This window comes from Metopolophium dirhodum, chromosome 6 (genome assembly GCF_019925205.1).
Source record: "Metopolophium dirhodum isolate CAU chromosome 6, ASM1992520v1, whole genome shotgun sequence".
Classification (NCBI taxonomy): Eukaryota; Metazoa; Arthropoda; class Insecta; order Hemiptera; family Aphididae; genus Metopolophium; species Metopolophium dirhodum.
This window is the reverse complement of record NC_083565.1, coordinates 17,210,196-17,236,991: the sequence shown is the minus strand read 5'-3', so window position 1 is coordinate 17,236,991 and position 26,796 is coordinate 17,210,196. Positions and strand designations below refer to the sequence as shown.

Below are 26,796 nucleotides of genomic sequence, written 5' to 3'. Positions count from 1 at the left end.
AATATGACTATATGAGATATTTCTCAATTGTAAATTAATGTTTTTGTGTCACATAATTACATAAGATATTAAAATTACAAAATATTCTATAAAGAATATTAAACATTGGTATGATAAATAGTGAAGAATATCGACTCAAATAAAAGGTGATAAATTATGAAGAAATCAAGCAACATATTTAATTTAAAATTATTGCTTGTACATTTTTAATTTATATGAATATTTAATAATAAATAATTTAGAAATAGAATTAGAATAAGAAAAATGTAGATAAATTAATTAATCTTAAAAAGACCATGTATTTTTATTAGTTTTCCATAAATTTCAAACTATTTTTTGATACTATGATAATTTTGTTAACGTATGTAGGTATGTGTGAAAGGCGTTTAATTTATATTTTATTATTTATTAATATCTGAAGCCTATACATTTGTCTTGAGAATTATTTTCAACCGACAATACTGGAAAATGTATTTACAATAATGGATTAGTTAAATTAACGTTGTCAATGCCTTTACAATATACAGTGGATAGCATTTGTGTTTGGCAAATTGATAAATAATAACAGAAACTTACACAATTCCGTACATATTGCATAATATTATATATTGTTGTGTGGGGCAAATTGAAAAAGGCGTATTTCAGTCGGTAGGTAGTGTTTAGCTTGAAGAACATGCGCGACACCCCTATTAGGTTCCGCGCCCGTTTGGTGCTTATAAAACGTCTCATCTACTCATTTTGTTTTACTTTTACACTAAACTCGGCCGCCGACTATCCATAAAAGGTACGTACGCTGCACAAGTATATTATAATAGCTATACAATATTATTAATACGACGATGAATACATTAAGTATTTAGCAACGTTATTTTATTTTTACTTATTATTACTTACCAATTATTTTGTTGGTATTCATTTTTACACGTAGGTAATATCTATACCGACAATATTATAATACATAATATTATATTTTCAATTTTAGTTAATATTAAACAAAAACAAATATATTTAATTATTTGATAGTGACATAAAATGATCGATATAAACCATATTCGTGGTTTTTAAATATTACATGATCTCGTTTCAGTTAATTAGTAATTTTTTATTTTTTTCAAACCAATATAATTATATATTATAGTTAATATTTAAACCCATACAGCTAGTATGTGTTCATAATTAGTAGATTACAATTATGCTAATTAATTTTTAAAGCTAAAATTCAAAATCGTTTATATAATAAGTTTTCGGTACAATTAAAAAAAAACCACTTATAATACGAAACTATAGGTATACACAAAACACACCTATGCATATCAAACCAGTATTTTGTAAACGAATAGGCCAGTTATGCGTGTTACAATTGGACTCATCTATTATATTTTTTATTTATTACTTATTAGATCAAATTATACATTACAATATATTATTACACATATGACAATTTAACAGCTTGATTAATTCAACCCAGAAAGCAAAGCTTGTGGTGGGCTAAATATGAGTTACAAAACGTTGACATATATCACTAAACTAAATTTTATACATAACTATCTGTTCAAGCTACACGATAACATTTTTATTTACACAAATTCACTTAATAACCAAGTATTAACAGTTCTATTTTAATGTACTTAATATTATAAATCTTTAAAGTGAAATGATCAAATATTATATTTTTATATATATTCAAAGGCAATGAGTACATGACTGGACCCAGGTAATCAACAAACCCCTGACTAAATTGCTTATTTGTATACTTAGCACTAACACCATTGACATCTATAATACTATATATTATATCATAGAATTATAAAAATCATGGTTCTTAATAAATAATGATATTTTTTTGACTTTTATGTTTTAATATTGCTTAAAAACAATCATGTCCCTCTACGTGATAATATGTAAAGCCGTAAATAGGCTTTAGGCATGTTTCTTATAGATTTCAGTATAAACTTTGTTTAAAAAAAATATATATATTCTATACAAGAATTCTATTATTGCATGCATAAATTAAACTTGTATCAACTTATTTTAGTGTCGACAATTATATGATAACATTAAAACAATATTATAACGATCCTAAATAAACTCTTTGGTTCTGTGAATAATATTATGTAATAATATCATCAAGTTAGAAACAACTTAATTAATTCATTTTCTGTATTGACTTATGAATAAACATTATTACAGCTTTATGTGAAATTTATATTTCAATGATTTCTTGTAGTTATTAATTATTATTAAATTTATCTTTATTATCAATTGTTGCATGATAAAATGTACCTATTCAAGTGTACACATTTAATATGTATATATTATATTGTTCAAATTTAAAATGGAAATGTTGTTCTTAAAATCGTACAATACATTATTGTAAGATAATAATTTTTTTGTATTATTTATGATATTTTGATTTTGATTTGTATTATTATTTTACTTTACTGGTTATTAAATCAATAGGTACAGAGAAACACAAAACTATTCAAAATCTAGTAGGTACTTAATGGCTAATGTCATGGAAGTACAAATTTAATTGTATAAGTATAGGCCACAAAAAACGGTTCATGAACGCTCAAATTCTACTTTTTTAGAATATCATATTATATAATTTCTATCCACGGTTCTTGAAATTCGACCAGAGTCCTTAAGATTAAACTAACTAAATACTCCATGCTATAATGAATGGTTAGACTGTTAGAGTTTTCTTTCTAACACTTAAAACACTTCAGTAATCGTAAATATATATTGGTAATAATTATTATATTATACTTAATTAAGTATTCGTAAGCTGTAGCAAGTAATTAATAAAAAAAACAATTTACAAAGTTATTACTTATTAGGTAAACAATAAAGAAACAAAACAATAAATTTGCATAATATAGGCACTTATTATATTGATCTCTCAGAAAGTCAGAGAGAGGTATAGGTATCTATAGGTAGAGCGTCATACTTAAATTTATTTATGATAATATTATATTAGACAGCTCGTGAAATCAGATTATTACAAATTGGTTTTTATGTTTTACTCGACACTGATCAGCGAACTCCTACGAAATTTTCTTTCCGATTTTTAACGATGACACGCTTTGTTAGAGTAACGAGAGTTTATGCCGGTTTGTTTTTCGAAAATTTGTAGAAAATAGTTTTTGCTATGATGGAAACTATAATTGACGGTCCCGGGTCCGCATCGTATAAACGTATTAGTGTATCCAGCGGCTATAGACATTTGTTGAACATCCTATGCTTGATACAATATACCTTGGGGAACTTATTTTTATATAGTCTCAATAGACCGTACATGCATGTATACCACCAACATATTTCAGTTCATTCTAAAATTATACCCTTCGAAATAATTTCTATCTATTCCATCAAATACAACGTCACGATAAAATAAAAAAAAAATGAACAATTTTAAAGAAGTATTAGGTACCTGAATATACTGATAAAAGGTGTTTAATAATATATTATATTATAATACGATGGGAATTTGTATTCATAGGATTTATGGAAATTTGTTGTTTAGCTTTTGAGCGGAACGAACATGCCGCATGAATATGTTCACATTCATTTTGGTTGGTCTTTCATCTGTGTACCTACCTATATTCTTTTTTCTAGTAGAAGGAGTTCTTGCAAAATTTTCCTATAGTCTTTGTATACACGAAAAATGTAACAATGAAGTCGTAAAGTCATAAATGTTATGCTAAATTTCATGAATTATTATTTTAATTAAAATCGTTTAAAAGCATATTATATTTTACCAAATCGAATTAAAAAATAATTGACAATATTATTATTGCAATGTATTTTGGTATAAATACATTTATTAAATAAATCCAATCAAAAATAGACTATAGGTATATATTAAATCTCACATATATTTTCTCATCATTAAATCCATCTCTGAATCATTTTTAAAAATTAAAGGAACACATTTTTAAAGAACATGTGATAAAAAATACTCTTTTAAGTTAAATTTCAAAGAGAAATACAAAAATATAATTACATTTGGTTAACCATCGCAGAATAAATTAAAAAAATTACTTGTGCAAAAACGTAGGCGTTAAGTTACATACTAAAAAATATATAGTTATGTACTAATGTCGCATATTATAGTAACTTAATTAGATTTTTTATAGATGAGTCATACTTAGAGTTTTAAATTAATATTACAAATGTATTAAAAATGTAATGATTAAAACAATAAACTTTATTTTAATAATTTAATATATTTCTATTTTTTTGTTTTTGAAATAGGACAGTTTAATTTTCACATATTAGGAAAATGTATGGTCAACGATTACAGTGATTAATTATTAGACCTACACCTAGTTAATTATTATATTGTTAATTATATAATTATTCTTCTTCTATATAAGCATATAAAATACCTACCAATAAAATCAACACCGCAACAAAATTGTAACTCCAGTTCACTATATTATTATCTATTATTCATTGAATACTTTATTTTATTTTAACTTCAAAAAAAGTTTTTAAATAATAGGTAGCATTTAATTTTCGTTTATTAGAATGAATAATTCTTATAAGTTTTTCAGCTTCAACAAATACAACAAATTAATAATTATAAGACAATTTTATTTTTAAACCAAAATAAACAATTACTAATTTGTATAAGAAATTGGAAACTTTATTATTTGAAACAAGACCTTATTGTAAAACAAGTCTGTAACATTTTAATGACCTGAAAAAACTCTATTCAACTGTTTATTAAATTAAAAATAAAGTTTAAAAATCGACTATCAAATTTCATTTTAATAATGTTTTTTTATATATGTTTTGTATTATACTTACATTATCTTTCTTTATTCAACCAATTAGGTTGATATTTTTAATAACTATTGTTTTGAACTTTGAATCAGTAAGTATCATTTATTTACAATAATATAGATAACAATTAACTATTGAGTTTTCAATAGATGTTCCAACATAAAATAAAGATATTACATAGTTTACTATACGTAATTTATCGAAATATGTATATAGAATATTCATATTGTGTAGTCTGTTGTTGTTCGTTGTGGAATGTATTGTATAATAACATGTTTAGGCACCTAAGTTTTGCGTCAAAATAGTTTATACTTATTTTATTAGTTATTTCAAATGAACAATTTTCAAGTTTAATATCCGAGTAGATTTTGGAACACTTAGAACACGTTAGTAAAAAAAATATTTGACATTGAAATATTGAAAACACACTGAAATAACTTGTAATATAATATATAAAACATTATTTTTTGAGCCATCCAGAGAACTTATAAAATAATATTAAATGAAATCAAACATTTTAACCAGTACTTTAAATTTAAATAATAATAGGCACCTATATTGGTACATGGTATTGCCGTATTGGTATTCTTAGTACTTATGTCGAATAAAAAATAAAAATGATAATGATTAATTTGTAAAAAAAAAAAATTTAATTTTTCTAATCGTTTCGTTGACAATTAATTGATTGTAAAAATATGATACTATATAATATAGAATGATGTTATTTTCATATTTTTATAGCCAAACACGGTGGTCTAACATTACCAATTTTTTTAACGTTCAAAAGTATATTGATTAAAGCAAAATCAAATCCACTTACCTAAACAATTCACCGTCGTCGTACTGTACAATATCAATATTATTGCGCCGAATTAACTATAATATAGAATAATTGTTTTTCCATCATTATAAATTGGCAGAAAGTGCTAAACCACAATGAAACTTTTTTTTTTTTTTTACAAAAAATCGATATTTATATTGTCTGCGGACGAGTGTACGTCACACAATAATAAATACCTTTGTCACACTCTCACACGAACGTAACGCAGAAAAATCACGCTCCGCCAAACCAAAACATTTATAGACAGTATAACATTTATAGTAGTTTCATATTACATTATAGACCCTATGAATCTATAGGGTACCCGAGTCCCGACCAGTAGATTTGTTTAACGATTAAAGGTCGATCGCAATAAAATGTTTTCAAAATATATACCGTCATCGGTCTATTGCGTTTATAATCTGGACCTATATCCAAAAAAAAAAAAAAATACTTTTTTGAAAATTATTGAATCAACGGAAAATTGTTACGTGGTGGTCCGCCGCGTTGTGCAACCTTATATAATCGTGCTGCAGTATTTCAGCGATATTTTTCAAATGCCTCTTATACAGTTATACATAACTTGATTGCTATAATTATTCATAATAATATTATAGTATAAATGCGAGTATATAATATTATAGACAAGTGTATGATTATATTGATCTTCACAAAAAATACACTGTTAAATATTTTTAAAAAACAAATTGGGGTCGATCACTATAGAAACTTGAAATTTTAAGTGCGTATAGCAATCACCATATAGTTGAAAAAGGTCGAGGACTTCTGTAGGACTTCAGTCCTGGTATATTGCAGGCCTTAATCAAAAACAGTAGGCGCTACAGTAATCATTTTTTAAAGTATGTCTACTTTTTTTAGATAATAGGTAGGTAGTACCCACCTTTCTATTTTACGCGAGATTTTTTTACAATTCTCACTGTTGAGTGCAATAAGTGAAAATAATCATGAAATAAAGCATTAGCATATTTAATATACATGAATGGAGAGAAATATAAGAAAAACCTAATGGTATCATTCAGAATTTTTGGAAATACATAATAATATATAAACGCACATACTCGTATAGTCGTATTATAATAATCATACACATATGAATTTGTAAATCAACTCAAAATTAAATTCAAAAAGGTGAATACATTGTCTACATGGTTTAACAGATGGATTTATTATTATTTCTACATAAGTAATCGAGTTTTATTTTATTGCATTTAAAATTACATTTTTCATAAGATTAGGTTTAAAACTGAATTTTAAAAATAAAATACATTGTAGATAATACGATGTTTTATTAAATATTGTTCGATTTAAATTAGATATCATCACTTATCGAATTATTTAATGAACTCATTTTTCATTATATTAACAAATAATATTTCATAATAGCTTTATGACTCATATAAATTATTTCAACAAATATTGAATAATACCGATTTAAATCCCTTGCTTTGGACTTGCCGACCGTTATTTCTTCACTTAACTAGAAAGAGAAACAAAAACAACAATGAATAGCATCCTCTTAGTACTCTAACATTATTAAATCTAAATCTATGTCTTATTCTTTTAAGGTTGGTTTCATTATTGCCTACGTTGAATACTACAATGAATGTTCATATAATAGAGTAGCGGAATCTTATATTGGCAAGTGACATTTATAAAAACAGACAAAACCGAACTTCTAATGAGATTTCTGCTAATCCTAAATTAACTTTAATAATATATACAAAAAAATTACAATGTCGAGTGAATTAATTTTTTTAATTACTTTAATACATTTTTATTAATATATTTTAAAATGTATACGAAGCAATTTAGCAATATTATAAAAATAGATAACAATAATAATATATAATAGTATAAAATGGACCATGATTTAAACTACCATTTTGTTTTTATCATAATTTATACCTCCTCAATGCCTACATTTTTCTTAGTGTATATTATAAATGTTGCTACATATCATTGTATTCAAAATAACATCTTATATTATATCCTATATATTGCAGCTATTATGCTTGCCCGATACATTTTCTTATAATATTAAAGATTTTTAATCCATTTTTAAAAACGTGGACGATGGACTACAGTTCTTCAATTTTATATAAAAAAAGAATTCATTGAGTGTTTTTGTGTTTATGAAATCTTGCAAATTTAATAAGGTACCCGAGTACCTGATACTCTTATTTTAGTTCATATTTAAATAATGACTATGTTAAACGATAAGACATTCTATTTCAGCATATCACCTTTTGCTAAAAGAATGCATTTAATATTAATCTTTCTTTTAAATCATTCATCACAATTCCGAATTCATACAGTACATTTTAAATGATACACAATAGTGATATAAGTGGCATATAATTGGCGTGTATTAATTTAATCATTTGGAACCCTAATGTTCGTTTAATCCTTTTTTTTAAACAAACAAATTGAATAAACAATCTTATATTTCAATATATAACCTACGGTGTGATTCCCCAAGCATATTCACCCATCTTTTATCCTTTAATTATGCTGTTATTTAAATTCTGATTTTTGGATTTATTTACTACCCATATTTTGCATATTATGCTTAGAGATTTTATGCCATTTTATAGAATTTCCTGCAGTTTTAATTGTCAGTGGTTAATAAAATTAATAAAATTAATGTTTTTTTTTTTTTTAATGAATATAAATTCAAAATCCGAACGAATAGTTTCTAAGTAATAAGTTATTAAATTGTATGTCCCTACCTACCTAAAATAATAATATTGATTTTAAATTCAATATAAAATATATGTAATATTTTGTTAGAATATTTTTACAAACTATGCCTTTATAAAATGCTAATATATTATTATTTACTATAATTTTTATCGTAGCATTTATATATTTAAGCTTATTATCATAAACTCTTATCCTTATTAAATTAAGTTTAATAATTTATTAACTTTTTGATTTATATACATTTACATTTTCCAAAAAATAATCTACTTAATAATTTACAGTAAAAAAGGTAATCATCATATGAAAAAAAAATGTTCGTATTGTCACAGCAGGACATTGCTTATTGGCATAAAAAATATAAATATTTGAAAATATCGTCTGTACAAAATTTTTTTTAAAAATCAGAATTTGAATAAATGCGTTATTAAAGAAAAAAGTGTGAGTGTGCATTCTTGGTGAATCACCCTGTACATTTAGTAACATTTTTATAAGAGTAACTATATTCATATTATTAATACTTTACAAAAAGTCATTTAAATTTTAAATTGCTCTAATATTTCAGTAAAGACAATTATAATATTTTAAAGTTTTACACTTGTATAACTTCATAAACTTTATAGGTCCTATGGCCTATATACACTATTCTTAGTATTGGCTTCAATAAAATACTAACATTTTTGTTTAAAAAAAATTAGGGATACACAAATTAAATAAATATTAAATTTGACTCAAGTTAATTAATGATGAGTTTTCTGGAATTTACGATTAAAATGAAATAAATTAACAACTAAACTTTACTATGTCATTAATTTCAGAACAATAAGTAATTTTATTTTATAAAATAAGTCTGCAATAATGATTTAAATTCTAGAATAATAAATATCACAATTTATAATTTATTTTTAATTAATAGAATCAACTTTTAAAATAATAGACAGTAATATTTATTTGTATTATTAACTCTTATTTTTGTAGAAATAACTATAAAGCTATATATTATTGGTACACAACTGAAAACTAAAACATAGGTAGTACAAATAAGTAATAACTGTTTTGACATATAAATAGATTATAACACTAAACAACACAGTGAAAAAGATCAATTAATTATTCAATAAAATATAATGCGTTGATGCAGTGCCGTATCCAGGGGGTGGGCTTTTGGGCTTAAGCCCCCCCCGAAATCTCAGGAAAAATATTTTTTTAGTAATGCGTTATGCGTAATGGGTTCATATCACAGAACAATATCATATTATCGTTCATGTCATAGTAATAATGTTGACGACCTTTTAGTATATTATGGTTGTGGTGACGCGGTAGTCTTATCACCACGTCTTACTCACTCCGCTCGCGTTACCGCGCTATACGCGCCCCATGATAATATATTGATAACAATAATCTTATTCGTGATATCACAAATTGTTTTATAATATAATCTGTGGTGATACGTGGTGATACCATCATAAAATAATGCAATACTCCAATATACCTACTATCATTAATTATCAACATCAATTTGTGGCTTTTTGCTTTTTAGTTTTTACTTTATATTATATTTAGTGAAGTGTGTCAGTTTTATTAGTTTATAAAATGAATGAAAACGAAAATGAACCTAAGAGAAAAAGGTCCTTGGAATAACTTATTTTATTTCAAAATATCTTCAAACAGAAAATATTGATTTATCCATTGCAATAGAATCTGTAGAATTGACAATTCAAAAATTACAAGATTTACGGACGGAAGAAACTTTTTTTTCTATATTTCATCGTGCTTGTGAAATCGCAAAAGAAGTTGGTACATCACCAACCATACCAAGAGTAGTCGGGACTCAAAAACATCGAGAAAATTATGCCATACTCAATAATGACCATGTCTCTTACTACAGACAATCATTATATTATCCATATTTAGATGATATTTTAGCATCATTTAATGAACGTTTTAAAATGAACTCTAATATTTTTATTTCTTTATCTTCTTTATTACCAAGCAAAATTGGTAATTTATCATTTAGTGATATACAGCCAGCTATTGATTTTTATGAAGAAGATTTAAGATCTAATAACCAAAACATTCACATGGACTTATTAAAAAATGAATTTGAATTTTGGAAGCAAAAATGGTCTAATGAAGAAAATAATTTACCAAAAAATGCATTAGACACATTATCAAAATGCCCCGAAGATTTATTCCCACATATAAATATTTTATTAAAACTTCTTGCTATTTTGCCTGTATCAACGGCATCGGTTGAAAGAAGTTTTTCTTCTTTAAAAAGAATCAAGACCTATTTAAGAAACTCTACCGGTGAGGCAAGATTAAACGGATTAGCTCTTATGAATATCCACAGAGACATACAAATTGACACAGATGCTATTTTAAATATGTTTGCGTCTAAAAAGGAAAGGCGTTTAGATTTTAAATTGTGACAATTTAATAATGAATGCATAATACATTAAAAACTATGTGTATATATTATATGTTTTAAATTTTTTCCTATAAAGTTAAGTATGTTAAAGCCCCCCCCGAAAACAAATCCTGGGTACGGCACTGCGTTGATGTGTGGTACATAATTGTATATAATAAAATAAAAGTTATTATACAAAATGTAGGTATCGTAAAAGTAAAAGATGTCTGCAGTTGTAATTTTATTTTACCAAGCAAATCGATATTTTTTACACTCTCAATTATTTTCATGAAAACTTTTGATAGGTATTTATAACTTTTCATCGATTGAAACAATTGATCAGTCATACGAATTTCTCAGAGCCCTTTTTATCGGTTTATCAACAGTTCACTGCACCTTTTTTGATCATTATTTAGGTGATAGGTACCACGGAGCACAGATTATAAAGTGTTTATTACGGGTGTTGGTTACTGGGTTTTTATACGAACCTATCGGACCATAAAAATTAAAAAGTTTACTTACATGGAAGATTTTTTTAAATGTATATTATCATTTACACATTTACACGATTTGAGTTTATAGAGTATTATTCCATGTGGCCGCTATGGTGAGGATTTTCTTAATTATATAAACTGCACAACGGAATATTAAAAACTCGATAATTTAGAATTATGATTCTGGTCTTGAGCTAGAACCCTTTTAATTTTTTTTAATAATTTTAATGGCACGGCGCCGCTGCGTGCTATGGCAGGGAGGTATATTATGTTTCTATAGCGGTTAACCTGTTAACAGCGAAACGAATTTCAGTCGGAGGAAAAAAACATCATTAAAACACCAACACGTATATATATGGCTTCATTATTTCTACCAAGAATCCAATGGAGGATGCTATTACAAAATTGTAATAATCATCATTAAAAGTGACGTTCAAATTGGTATTAAAGAATATGTTTGCCATACAGGAATATCGGTAATCCCATTAATGTATGCCTTTGGCGTACAAGGGATTACAATGTAATATATGCAATGTGACAACGAGAACTGTTCAAAAATTAAAAGGATGTTTTATAAAATTTGCAGTTAATATTTTAATCTAGATTTAGGGAAATCTCAAATATATTTCGTATTCGTTTTCCCCGGCACGTCGTATGGATACGAATATTTAATTAATGGACAAAGGTCGAATCCCTCAACCGTTTATTTTTCTACTATGTAGAGATTAATACTCTTTAATTACGTATGCGTAAGCATGTAAGGAAATTAAATATTTAATATGCAAGTTGAAAAAAAATGGATTTAATGAACTCGGTAATGTTATTGAGAATTACTTGTTTTAGTGTATAATATATCATATTATATAGGTATATCCTACACGGGGTGTTTTGGAGTAGAGATTAATGCAAATTATTATTCTCGAGCTGCATTGATATTCGCTAATCGCTCGTGTGGTGTGTTTACAGTTTAAAATACAACGAACGTTTCTTTTAATTATTTAGAATGATTGGACGTGTTTATATTTAAAAATTTAACTGAATACCAAACTTAACTGCAGCTGAACTTGCATTACAATTCACAACGCCATTGTTGCTATAACAGAATAATAAAAATTATTTAAAAAAAAAATATAATTAAATAATTAATCTAATTTAGTATTAAATATTAAAATTAATGAGAATCAATAATGTTTTTTTTCTATTTAATTTTTTACGATTTAAAAAAATATGCTATAATTTAATAGCTAATACAATATTGTTAGGTATAACTTATATTATTACCTACTATTTTAAAAAAAAATTTATTATTTTTATTATTTTCAGTGCATCAAAACATTATGCTTGTACAACATGTAATTGTGTATACTTGAAAGTTAAATTAATGATAAAAGGGTGATCTAAGATATTATGCATAACTATCATTATAAATAAAATTAATTACTATCGGTAATTTAATCTTATAGCCAATACACTCATGTCTCATATAGTATAGGTATCGAACAAATTTTATTACAAAGTATATTGTTAATAATTATTATTAAAATTATATACCTATTATAAATCATTTTTCTTCCATTGGCTATATTAGAGCGCCATTTCAGCCAATTGTTTGGTTAATTTAATTTTAATTAGTACCAAGTTGATTAAATATGTATAACAGAAACATATTATACATGATTAAACACATTTCTGTTTATTACTATAATCCAGAATTTACATCGGATTTTAAGTTACAGAAAATAGTAAGTGGTAGCTAAACATTTGTCACATAGGTGGGTATAGTAGGTAATGCTGTTCGGTTAGGTATACAAGTAATATAAGATTTTTTTATTGTTATTATAAATAATACACACCTTATTAAGATTAAAAGTAACATTTTGCAAATTAATAGAAATTTGAATTATAGTTATTTTTCTTAAAGTGGTAGGTACCACTTGAGTAGAAACTTATACTCACACAATACTCAAACCTGTCTAACAAATTGTTTACATGTATTTCTATTTCTTTGTATGAAAAATAATTAATAATTATTTTTTTTTTACTATCTAGTACCTACTACTTTTTTTTACTACTTACGCATTAGAAATAAATATAATTATAATTAATATTTATAATTTAATAAATAATTTAATCTGTGTAACTATAATAACCAATAACCCTTGGTTCAAATCACGAATTAATATCTTAATTCGTGGCCTATACTATTATAATAATTAAGTTATTTAACTTTTATATTATGATATTTTTTATTCATTTTTTTATTATTTATTAATTATTCAATTTGACTGTGTAATTTTTCATTATACGGTAAAATTGACTGTATGTATATTGATTTTACATTAAACATTTTCTAACTAATCAGTAATCATAAAATGGTTTTCAGGAATATTTAAAATGGCCACACAGATGGGATTCCTTTCTTATGGAATAATTTTGACACTTACGGTCTTAACTGTGTTATTGCCAATATTAACGACAGGAAACGTCATAGACCAGAGAGTACTGCAAAGAGAACTTGGAGAAAACTCTCCTGAAATAATGTCAATGAGTGACAAGGATGTTTTCCGCGACATTGAAGAACCAGCTATCGATGATTTTACCATAAAAACTAAGGTTTTTAATTTGATAAATAATTGTGCATCGTTTAATATCACCTTATTCACTTTTAACAGGATATTAAAAAGTTCACAAAACCCGTTACGATCTTTAGTGTTAGGTAGGTACTATATTTTAAATGCATAATATAAAACGCAGTGTAATGGACTAACGATTTCAATCAATTTATCACAAATATATCGATATTCAATGTTACTACAGACACAGATAGACATTAATTAAAAATCTGATTTACGTAAAAAATAACAGAAAAATCTTTATTTTTTGTGTCGCTCTTTTTTATAACGTGAGTAATTTGAAAATTGTAATCTAATAATTTGTAAATAATAAAATAGTATAATCATAATTATCAATTAACATAAAAGTACTGTATAAACGAAAAACAATACGTTTAGTTGTGTTTAAATATATGACTAATTTATGTACGGAAATATGTATAGCAATATTTACCTTCGTAAAGCAATATATTAACTTTTCATTAAAATAAAAGGGATCAAATATCAAAAAATAATAATAAAAAAAACCATTAGAATATTAATATTTGTGCTCCAAAAGTTTTATGCATAGGCATAATATTTTGTAGGTATACAATATACATACCGAAATATTAATTTATCCTTTTGTTATAAGTTATAATATCATGAACCCGATAGGCACACGTATTATATTTCTTCGACTATTATAGGTATGGTGGAATATTTGTGAACAGCTTTTCATAATAATTAAGGGGCCAATATAGATAAATGTTCAAAATTAACGCTCAAAATAATTGGTATAGGCTACTCGTATAATATTATGTAGCCTGCACATAAAAACCTTTGACAAAACAACAAAAGTACAGAATACATAATATGTTTATTGTGCACTGGTATGGACTTGATAATAATATGTAATATTGTGATAATATTGTTATGTTAGAATATTTTAACGAAAAGTGTATAATATTATGCGAAAATCGGTACAAGTATATTATGTACGACTACAGGACAGTGGAAAATCTATTATTAGATATACAATATTAACATAACAGTAGGTATGTCTTAAAACGTAGAAACAACGTATTTGTGAATAATAATATACCTAGGTAGGTATATACATTTAAATTTCTATCATACATGTAGGTAACCCATTATGTTTAAACAGCGACGAATAAAATATGTGTGTACATTAGGTAATATCGGTAATAGCTGTTATAGATATTAGATACCTAGATAGCTTTTTTGATTTTTTTGTTGCATGATATTATATAGGTCCAAAGTTTAATGACCCTGACTTGAGAAGTATTTCACTTAGACATTTTGACATGTAGAACCTATTTGGAGTTCGAAAAAATACCATAAACATACCTTAACTATAATTTTTTTTTTAAATTAAAAATGTTGTATGCCTACATCTACGCAAGGTTTACCGTATACAACGTTTGACTATATAAATAAGAAGTTCATTAAGACGTGTTGATTTCCATCTTATCCTCCTCGTCATCTGTTATATTACACTTATTTACATCATAAATATATATTATTTGTATACATCATTTAATCTAACTTCAGACTTATCATCAGATCAATACTTAGGCCTTGTACACCTTTCTGTGGCTGTACAAATATATAGGTACAATACAATATAACGTCCGTCCTCTGCAGATTCTCTGCGGACATGTCCGTGATGTCCCACATAGATACACTTCTACAAGATTTTTTCTAATTAAAAATAAATGAAGACAATTTTTTTAATTAAAAATATAAGAATGGATGATGAATATTCTCTATACATTTAACGTCTTTTAGTGCTCGTACACTATATCTACGTCACTACCTGACCCAACAAACTTCATCACAATTAATTCCTAACTAAAATTAGATATCACTAGGTTTATATTTTTATATTTAATTTATTACATTTATGTGCCCTTTTTCTATCATGTTTTCTATACAATATATTCCAATAGATATCTATATTTATGCTAAACTCGCTAAAGCGTATATATAATATCATATTACAATGATGAAATTATATTTTTCCTGTGAAAATGAAGTCCGTTTCTTTCAGAATTCAAAGAAATAATTGTTTTTACTCGACCTATAATTATTACACTATTATTATTTTTTATCCTTTGATGTCTGTTTTACTCGGTTTTTGTTTCTAAACATTAGTTATTCATCTGTAATTCATGAGCAATTTGAGAGTGTTGATCAGATTAAAGGATGTCGGGATAATCTCAATTGCTTTACCTAATATAGAATAATATTATATTATAAAATCAAAGAGGTCATAATGAAACATTGATGGAAATCGAGTCCAAATTATTGGAAGGGTTAACATTCTAAAATTAGTAGTTATTTAAATTTTAAAAAAATGTAGGTACTCGCTTCGCCCGATAATCCATATGTTAAGATTTCATAACATATATTATTATTAAAAAAATATAAAAATATTTAAATTATCATTTTTTTGAATTGGTCAATATTTGTGATAATTCACCGTATAAGTTTTTTTACGTATTTAAATTTTTGTTCGGAGAGAACTAGAGAAGAATGTTATTTATTTATTAATATTATTTTTATAATGATGTGAGATCATTGCTGTCTTATTATTTATGTCCGACATCACGTTTTGAAGCAGAGAATTTCAATCACCATCGTTAGTGTAGTTTTTGGTAGTATTTTTGATCTAGTTTGTAATTTGATGTTAATAATTGGAAATTTTCAATAGGTACTTTTCTTGATGGTTAACTTACCTAACAGATTATTAACACCGCGGCTTTTAATGACATCGATTTTGTTTTAGTGTTGTAATACGCCTATTATACCTTTTTTTAAAAATAATAATCGTAGAAGCAAGTTGAAAGTTTTAATTTTTAAACAATGGCTTACGGATGCTATTTACAAAAGCAGTTTATCAAACTGATAAGTAGTCTTACGTTTGATATTTTTTTTATAATAATATTTATTAAAAAAATGATTAATTTGCCATGGTTGAACATTTATTTAAATTACATAGATAACAATAATAATTACCTACTTTAGTTTTCAGATCCAGCGTGCTCTTAACTGTTTAAATATAGGCGTACCGCGTATAGTATATAAATAATTAAATGATTACATTTTTATTCGCAATAAACTAGCTGTTTACAAAATACATAATACATATATATTAAAAAAATTAACTTATATATACAAGAAAAAAATAATTTCACATTCATGAAGGTAAGAATGTAAAATTAGTGTCTACGAATTTCAAATACATTGCGGTAACTTATGGCTCATAATTCTGGGGGTGGGAATTAAGTCTCAATAAAAATGAATGCAAGCAGGCCCTTAGGAGCTTTATAGTTTATACACTTGATATCCATAAAAACTATTAATTAGCTCTAAAACGGAAATAATAAAAAAAATGTAAAAACAAAGTACCTAGGTAATTGATATTATCTGTAGAAAATAATTTAATATAGGTATCTAACAACGATAATTTTTCTGCCAGGGTCTGCTGTTGCAAATGTACTTAAACTGTCTTCACTGCTATAATTGCCCATAATTCTATTCGATATATCTCTCTCAGTGTATGCAAATGGCAAAATGTGTAAGCCTCTCCTAACTATATCTCGACAAAGAAAAGTTTTCGACAATAATGTAATAATATATTATGTAGTGCTGTACCTACATTTTCCTTTAAAGCTGTTACAATAATATTATACTGTATTTGCGTGTATGAATTAAACCGTTCCTGCGAACCTAAATATAAATATAAATATAATATACAATAATAATATGTAATATATGTGCTGAAAAATGTTGAATTCAGAGCTCGTCGTCGTCGACAGATAATACGAATATAAGACATTTTTTAAAAAATAACAAAATAATAATATCATACTAACCATATTATGTAGTATTAAATATGTACACGTCAAATTCTATATTCTGTTTCTAAATACGTTTTGCTGCAGGGAAGATGTACAAAAGTATTTTATTTTTTTTCTCAAAATTCGTTATTACTTAGGCTGAACTTATTACTGCGAACAATCAGTTTATTTGATGATGACATGTATATATACGTAGCATTGTATAGGAAATACAATAAAACTATTATTTATCATTAATTAATATTATATCCCGTGATGGTCATGTAGATTAATGGTTACATAATATTATAATACCTATGTAGAGACAAGGAAATTATAATATCACACGCATGTGTTACAGAGCGAAGACCAAAACCTCGAGATTGCGCTGATCGACTACCTGTTTGCCAAACAAATGATGAACAGAATCCGCGCCCGGACGGATTCGTTTCGCGCGCAGAAGAAGAGAAGTTATTGGAAGCAATGCGCTTTCAACGCGGTGTCGTGCTTCGGTTAATTCTTGCGTGTCAGCGCATTGGCCACATATATAATATCACGTCATTATATATCATTTACGGCAACATATTAGCCCTTAAATTAATAATAATAAACAATGCTTTTTAATATTCAACTATTTATTTCGATTCTAATAACATATTAACTGTAGTTATTTATTGCCCGTATACCTGTAGTGTTTATTAAAAAAAACCTATTATTAAATTATTCTCGTGTTGCAAAAATCAAAAATAACAACAATAATAATAATAATAATTTTTATTACGTAATATTCTATTATAATATATATACCTAACTACTACGCAAATTACATTTTCATGATTAATAATTTATAATATTATAATATAATATACGTTCGTTTATATTTCCTACAGTATCAATATGTATCATAATATACATTACCTATGATGTTGATTTAAAATATACTGTGAAATGGTTTGAATAAAATAAAGTTGAATAAACATTCGTTTTAATTTGTTGTATAATATGTCTACTACTATATTCTATTCCTCGTGCGAATTAATTAGCTTTGATGTCTATAACTATATATATAAGAATAAAGTATGGGTCGAATTTTATAGCATTTACAACCTTTTTTCCACATTATGATTTAGTGATCTATATGACTATATGTAAGCTAAAAATGAGTCTTATGAAAAGTACAGAAGTTTAAATTGAAAAGTGTTTAGTGCAGTTTTCAAATTTTTATTTTGAACACAATTTGTATGTAGGTATATACATGTAGTTATTGTACATTTTTACATATTGTGTAGGTAGACAATGAATTATAAAAAATATATTTATTTTATTTACATCTGAAATTGGTGCCCGAAAATATTAATTTCTTAACGACTCTAAAACTTTTTTACAGTTTAAGAGAGTAAAAATCAAAAGTAAAACTTTAAATGTTGACATTATGAGGTTAAATTTTGACGTTATTTTGATAGTGCAATATCTAAAGTACCTATTTTTAGTACTATCAATTTTAGTCAATTTTTAGTGCAACAAAATATGTCAGTATAGGTATCTTATGAAGATAGTGATAAAAAAATTGATTGGAAAGTACCTATATATAAATATAATATAAGTAAATTGCAGGTACAAATATTTGTAGGCACGGCAGTAGGCACCTATACTTACCTAGACACCTACACTAAATGACGTCCCGTGGCGTACATCATTATTTTTTAGTGATGAATTAATAGAGTTTCCATACTATTATAACCTTATACCGCAATGTTACTTAAAAAATAAACCTAACACTACGGGACACTCTATACCTATATGGCTGTATTTTATATAATATAATATATTACACCGATATTATCGCGGTGCATACACGCCGTAATATATAGTAGCGTAGGTGTTTCTATATTAATATCCGCCTATATATAATACCTATATATTATGATAGTATCCATATTCCATGTCATACGTACAATATTATACACATATGACATATACATCGTATTTAAAAAAAAATTTAAACTAAAATCGATGAATAACATTTTTTCTATTATTACTGGAAAATTGATATAGGTACTTATCTGTGTTTCAAACACAATAAGTAAATTGGATAATGTAGTAATGTACATAATAATAATAATAAAAATAAATAACGTGTAGAAAAAACACACGACGGTCATGACAAGGGTAGTCATCCATTGATAGAACTCATTTAAAAAACCGATTTTGCATAGAAATTCTTGTTTTTTCTTAATTTTTATGTTGTTTTTTCCCGGTGCTTTTGAAAACTATAAGGAATTTTTAAATTTGACCTTCCCAATGCACCAACAACATTACCAGCGAACAAGATACTGAAGTTGAAAATCGAAGCAATATTTCGACTACTTATTGAGTACACAGACATAAAAATAAAATTAACACCCATCATTGTAAAATCAATACATTTATCGTTCTACTCAGAATCTAAAAAAGGTGGACAAGTGGTTTAGGTTGAGTGGGTCACTGTAATGGACACAGATATATATAGATCTATATCTGTGGTAATGAATGTGTTAAATGAATTCCATGATGTATAATCATTGCATAAAAAACGATTCTGAGCAGTCGTTCAGCCTATAATATAAAGTATAATTTATGATATTATTGCTATTAAAGTAATTTATAGCATTGAATTATTTTTTTCTGAAAACATTGCATTAGAAAATGTTATGTGTATATAAAATATAATACATATAATATAGAATAAATATATACTTTAAAAGTTTCAAATACCTACCTACAGAGTACAAATAATATTTTTATATTAGATCAAAATAACTAAAATTTGTATTTAAATATCTAATTTCATCCAAATTTAAACTTAAAATATGTTTTTAAAAAAACTATTGATACAGATAATTCTGTATATCAAATGTAGTTGTTATCCGTTTACAGATATTACTACTTGTTGATTCTATAACAAAAACATAATATATCATTTTGATACATTTATATAATTTATACAAAAAGTTGGAAATAACTAATTTATTACATTTAGTATATTATACTATATGTCGATATTCCTGATATGCAAATTTAAGTTTTAATTACCCATTTTAATTTTACCAGGAGTATTGCACTGCACATTATTAAGGAATAAGGATGTATCCTTTGATTCATTTTTCCCTAAATCTGCTTCAGAACAATATAATGTTATTTAGACTAATTGTTCTTAGATTTTAAAAGTTATTGGAGATTTAAAATAAATAATGTTAAGTCCAAACAGCAGGGGCGGACTGGGAGTATATCAGCACAGGTGGAGATGAAATATACCGGCCCAAAAGTATTATAATAATAACAATATCTTGTCATAGGCATAAATATGATGATGCTGTCACGCTACCACCCATCCCCCCCACCCAATAAAAAAAAAAACATGTAAGTTTCCCAATTTTTTTCTAACTTGAATATAGTAACCATACCTAAATGGCTAAATAGAAGTATTAGTAATATTTTTAGCCATATTTATGCTTACGCTGTTGTTTGTAATATAAAATTAATGATAATTCCTTGTATGGGCAAATAGAAAAATAATTTAATTATTACTTTAATACGAGGAAGATAAATCAATGTAGATAGGTAAAAAAAAAATGTTAACAATTTGTTATTAATAATCAATTATTAATTTGATAAAACTTAACATCATATAATATCAGTTTAGGATAAAATTTTAGGATAACATTTTATACATTAAACTTGAGCTGTTTATAAGATACTCTACAACTAGGCTAACTAGTATATCCACGCACATTTGTGTGTATGTGCAGTGGCATCAGTGAAGGGGGGGGGGGGGGGGTCAGAGGGGGCAATTGACTCCTCAGTTATAATCCAAGGGGAGGGGAAGTATACTTTTACCTCCCTCTCTTACTTCATTAAAATTAAAGGTTATACAATCATAAATTACGTTTAATTTATAAGTTTACGTATTCAAAATTGGTCTCATTTCAATGAATGTATGAATGTATGTGCGTAATAATATTATAATCACTATTATTATTATCGATTTATTATTTATTATTATAACATAATACATAATGAACATATTGAGTAATTTTTATTTATATATTGTTACTTTTTAATATAACTTCAGGCATAAAGTAAATATGTTTTATGTCTTGTTTCAATATATAAATGTATAAATATAATGTATTTATATTCACAAATAAATATATAATAGTTGTTAGGGGTTTTATGTTTTGACCCCCCCCCCCCCATAATTCAAAAATAGTTCTTACGCTACTGTATACACGTATTGGCTGTCGGGGCCGGCCGGTACAATAACAATAAGGTAGATATCAAGAGCTAATAATAGCAAAATATACTCATTGCCAACGCACTAAGCTGATAACTGAGTGATATAAGATATAAAACTATAGAAGATATCATAATCATATTATTAGCGGATGCGAAACTAAAATAATAGACTGCATGACAGGTGACAGTGGACAGATAGCCAATTTACGATAATATCACATATTTATAATTTAAATTTAGACCCCTAAATTGACCTGCCCAGTTGGACTTTTCAGCCTTTCCGCCCCTGCCAAACCGGCAACAGTTGGTAGTTAATTGTTATTATATCATTAAGACTAATATTAACTGTTTAATAGGTAATATAACAAGATTAATTTTATCCACAACAACTGTAACTCATAGTATTGTATTATCCAATTATAAAATCATTTAGAATATGTTTGAGGTGGCAAATATTATTAATATCAGTATTTATTTAAGCATTATTAGGAATATCAAGATCCAATACTAGATTTTAATTATTAATCAGTATCAACCATAATTTTACCTACTTTTAATCAGTAGAGTAAAAAATAAAGTAATAATTGGAAATTATGTTTTTTTTTTTTATAATTTATTCAACAGTGTTATACAGTACGAAGCAATGTTATTGTACTATTGTTCTTACAAAATTAATGTTTAACAGAATTTTGAATAAAACATGAAAAAAAAAATCTAAAATTTTAACCATTAATTTATATAGGTACCTATATAAATATGTTTCTAAGTGTTTATGGAAAAAACCATGATGTAAAATTAGAACTGAAAACTATGAACCATTTTTTATTTATTTAATGAGCTGCATCAATTTTTTTCTGTTCTTCAATTTGTAGACTTTCTTCTTCTGGTTCGTCATTAATGTAATCAATCTCTTGATGCGGCCAGAATGATGGTTTGTTCTCCAAATCCAATGTTAATTCTGGTTGAATATAAGCAGCATCTTCATAGGTCATTTGACCGAATGGCAGCAAACTGTGGATTTCTGCAATCCTTTTTTTCAGCTTCTTTGATTATCACTTCTGATTCGGCTTTGAATGTTTCGATACCCTTGATCTAATAATTAAAAATAATATTATTAACAAATATTAAGTTGTGCTATTATTGTAAATGGTGTAAGGAACAAAAAAAATTAATTACAATTTCCTTTTCATGTTTATCAATAGCTGGAGTGTACTTGTCCTCAGGGTATGGAATTTTAATTGCACTGTACAATTTCTCAAAATTGTCGACCAACCCAGGTACGGTTATTTTATTTTTATAAGACGCCCAATCGATTTTCAATGGTTCGGCTGGGGCAGCCAACATTCTGAAAGCATTGATTAAACAAATAATAACCGTGCATAAAATAGTATTGCAAATATTAAAGTAAATAAAAATTGTTTTAACACCGGGCGTGTGGCCTTTAAATGACCTCAACATACTTGCGAAGATATCCATCGGACTTGGCTTTGAACGCCAAGTAAGATGCTTTGTCCGCTTCCGGTACTCGTTCAGCAATTGCTGCCCAGTTTACAGAAGATTGAGCTATGCGTTTGGATGCCATCTTCAATTAAAATTGAATACGAAAATTTGAACACAAAAATCGGAGCTCGCAAAAGAATCTTTGAGATTTAATTGTGACACTAGAAAATGGTTAATGGTTATCTGTAAAATATATTTGTATTATCACATTTGCAGCTGTGCTGAAGAAATATCAGTTTCAACACTTTGAGAGAAATAAAGTTATTTGTCAATAATAACTATGGCGGCTTTCGACTACTATCTCTCGACCACGAGAACTAAATAACTGTAATATACGAACTGTTCGGATGAATATTACCTCAATTAAATATCTAAATAATAATATTACAATTATATAATTATATCATAGATATTTTAGAACATATTATATTAAATAAAATATTTAAACAAAATAAAATCATTTAAAATAATATTAAAATTTATAGGATTAGAAAAATCAACTATCGTTAATCTGTACAATAAGTTGAAGTGATAAATTAGAAAATTCAAATTAATTGTCGATAGGTAGATTGTAGAATGCATGATTAACTTAGTTAACTTAGGGCCCGTTTTACAATCGTTAAATTAAGGTTAAACCACCGAATTCGGCTGGTAAAATCAGTGGGTTAGGCCTAACCGAGGTTTAAACTATGATTGTAAAACGAGCCTTTAGTTAACTTAGTTAATCATGGTAGAATGTAGATGGTATGATATTATAGATAATAGATTGCCATATTATAGAATTTATAAGCTATTAAATTTATGAAATTTACATAGATAATAAAGATATGGATAGGCCACGGCCATGTTAAATTTATTTAAGGCCCCGAAGGGGAAGGCAATTGAGGCTGCAGTGATCACATTTTCGGTTGATACATTCTGGTATCGGCTATACCTAAATCAGCTGTCGATTAAGCCTAATAAAGAATATTTTTTATTTTTTTGGTATGCATAAATTATTTATATTGACTATTTTATTATTTTATTTATTATTTATTGGAGGAAAATGGAAAGCGGAGGAAGATGGTCAAGAATTATTTTTTATTTTTTTGGAGGAAAATGGACAGTGGAGGAAAACGGTATCTCGTTTTAGGAGGAAAATGGCTACAGCCGGTAGACCGGTAGGAAATTATACGCGTCAATACGGTAGGCGGTAGGTAACGATGAAATTGAGCTCATATTTTTAAATGAGGCAAACCACATCAGTACGATATTATCAGATCGGTGAACGGTAGGCACGCCGATAATCTTTGTGCGGTAAAGTTTAAAACTAAACGAATGTAATTAAATGTAGATGCGCACATAGCAGCGATAAAACGGTACGTTAGAAAATATCGTAAATATACTCTGATATTTTTTTAACGTTGCATGCATGATTTTTATCGTCTACCGGGCCAATAAATATTTACAGCAATAATGTTTATCCATGTTGTAATTATGACATAAATAATATTATGAAGTTGTTATTACTTATTTAGCAGTACATTAGTACATAATATATATTACATTATTACCTAATACCATTGAGTATCTATACTCAATGCTACTTCCTACCATTATGTCATTATGTACTAATATGTTACCTATTATAAAAATACTATTAAATACTGACGAATGACGATGCCGAATTGCCAAAAACTTTGACCAAGTGCCAAATTTGCCGAATAAATATTTAAAAAAACTTGAGTGTTGGGGGGCGGGGGTTAGACACCCCTCGCCGCCACCCACTCAAAGGACGGCCCTGAACATATACCTTAGAAATAAAAGAAACAAAATTATCACCGATTATATATTTCTAGTATAACAATCAACCATGAGTTTTTAAAGTTTATAACGACCGAGTGACATAATATAAACAATATAATATAAGATTATCAACAAGTTAAAAAAAGGTGGGTAAGTGGATGTAGCTCTGCTGTACGGTAGGTTACAAGTGGGTCACTGTAATGGATGGTGTTAAATTTGAATTCAATGATATAATATCATTGTATAAGAAAAACGATTCTGAGCGAAAACGGTCAGTCAGCCTATGATATTACCAAGTATATTTGATGATATTATTGTGAATAAAGTAATTTATATATAACCTATTTACATGGAGCCTTGTTTTAAATTTTCAATCCTTAGCTATAAAAGTTGAACATTTTATAAATTTTTTACTAAAAAATAATTATTAAATTATAAATTTGATAAATTTTGTTAAAATTTGAACTTTAAATGCTTATAAAAAAAATTGTGCCTTTGTATTTTTAATATTTTTCAACTGCTATTATAACGATATACCAGGAGCCTTGCATAAAATTTTCACGCTTTTCTACCCAACAAATAAAATTTTATTGATATTTATAGAAAAAAAAACTAAAAAAAAAAATGAGAACTGACAATGTCCGTAAACAGCTCAAAAAGAGTCAAATTATTTTCAACATTTTATCGTATATAGAAAATGCCAATATAAACATTCAGTGAAATTTTATGTACCTACGGTCATTTGTTTTAGAGTTGCACCAAAAACCAAAATCGATTTTCTCGAAAACAGATTTTGCGTAAAAATTCCCGTTTTTCCTTAATTTTTCTTTTCTTTTTCATGTCGCTTTTGAAAACTACTGGGAAATTTTTACTTTTGACCCCCTAAAGTACCAACTAGATTCACTTTCCTATCAGAAAAGTTACCGTTGAAGAAAATCCAAACACTTTTACTGTCCTAAAAGGTGGTGACAGACACAAAAAAAAACAAACACACATCATTGTAATATCAATACATTCATCGCTTCGCTCAGAATCTAAAATGCCTAATTTAAAAATTAAAATGTATGAACGGGTGGTTATTACTTCTACGGTCTCTAAGGCTGACTCAACTTGTACATATTTTAACATATTTTTTACATTACCTGAGAGCTACAACAATACGTTCTTTTGCAGATATAGGTTCTCTAAAAGAAGTTTGCTGTTTATTGATGTTCAACTGTTCAAGTGTATAATATCGTATATTAATATGAAGCAATTGGTCTGCAAAACATTCGCTATTCATGCGATAGTACAAATAGAACCGTTTATTGTCTTTTTTGAGTTGAGGCATCAGTGTGTGGTATTCACCGTACGTTTTTCCTTCAAGATTTATTTGATGGACCCTTAATCTTGTATCAGCTATAGAACTGAATTTTATTTAATTAATATAGTTAGGTACCATAACTATACGAAATATAATCTTATTAAAATTACTTACAAAGTATCACCATTTCCTAATAAAGCTGTTAAAGTTATAAATCGTATGATATACCTATAGAAAATG

The 26,796-nt window shown here is 26.6% G+C and overlaps 3 protein-coding genes across 3 annotated transcripts; 2 read left to right on the top strand and 1 right to left on the bottom strand.

The window, feature by feature from the left end:
* Positions 1-657: 657 nt before the first annotated feature.
* Positions 658-18,661, top strand: LOC132946794 (allatostatin C-like). Its single transcript, XM_061016871.1, has 3 exons — positions 658-784; positions 13,620-13,849; positions 18,055-18,661. Exons 2-3 carry the CDS (start codon positions 13,631-13,633, stop codon positions 18,208-18,210), a joined length of 375 nt encoding a protein of 124 aa, XP_060872854.1. The 5' UTR covers positions 658-784; positions 13,620-13,630; the 3' UTR covers positions 18,211-18,661.
* Positions 9,559-10,813, top strand: LOC132947519 (52 kDa repressor of the inhibitor of the protein kinase-like). Its single transcript, XM_061017826.1, has 2 exons — positions 9,559-9,604; positions 9,953-10,813. Exons 1-2 carry the CDS (start codon positions 9,559-9,561, stop codon positions 10,762-10,764), a joined length of 858 nt encoding a protein of 285 aa, XP_060873809.1. The 3' UTR covers positions 10,765-10,813.
* Positions 18,662-22,683: 4,022 nt separating the features above from the next.
* On the bottom strand, positions 22,684-23,651 carry LOC132947489 (ATP synthase subunit d, mitochondrial-like). Its single transcript, XM_061017794.1, is given in 4 exon segments — positions 22,684-22,996; positions 22,998-23,060; positions 23,145-23,313; positions 23,429-23,651. Coding segments are annotated over 4 exon segments (552 nt in total). The 5' UTR covers positions 23,551-23,651; the 3' UTR covers positions 22,684-22,798.
* Between the last annotated feature and the right edge of the window lie 3,145 nt (positions 23,652-26,796).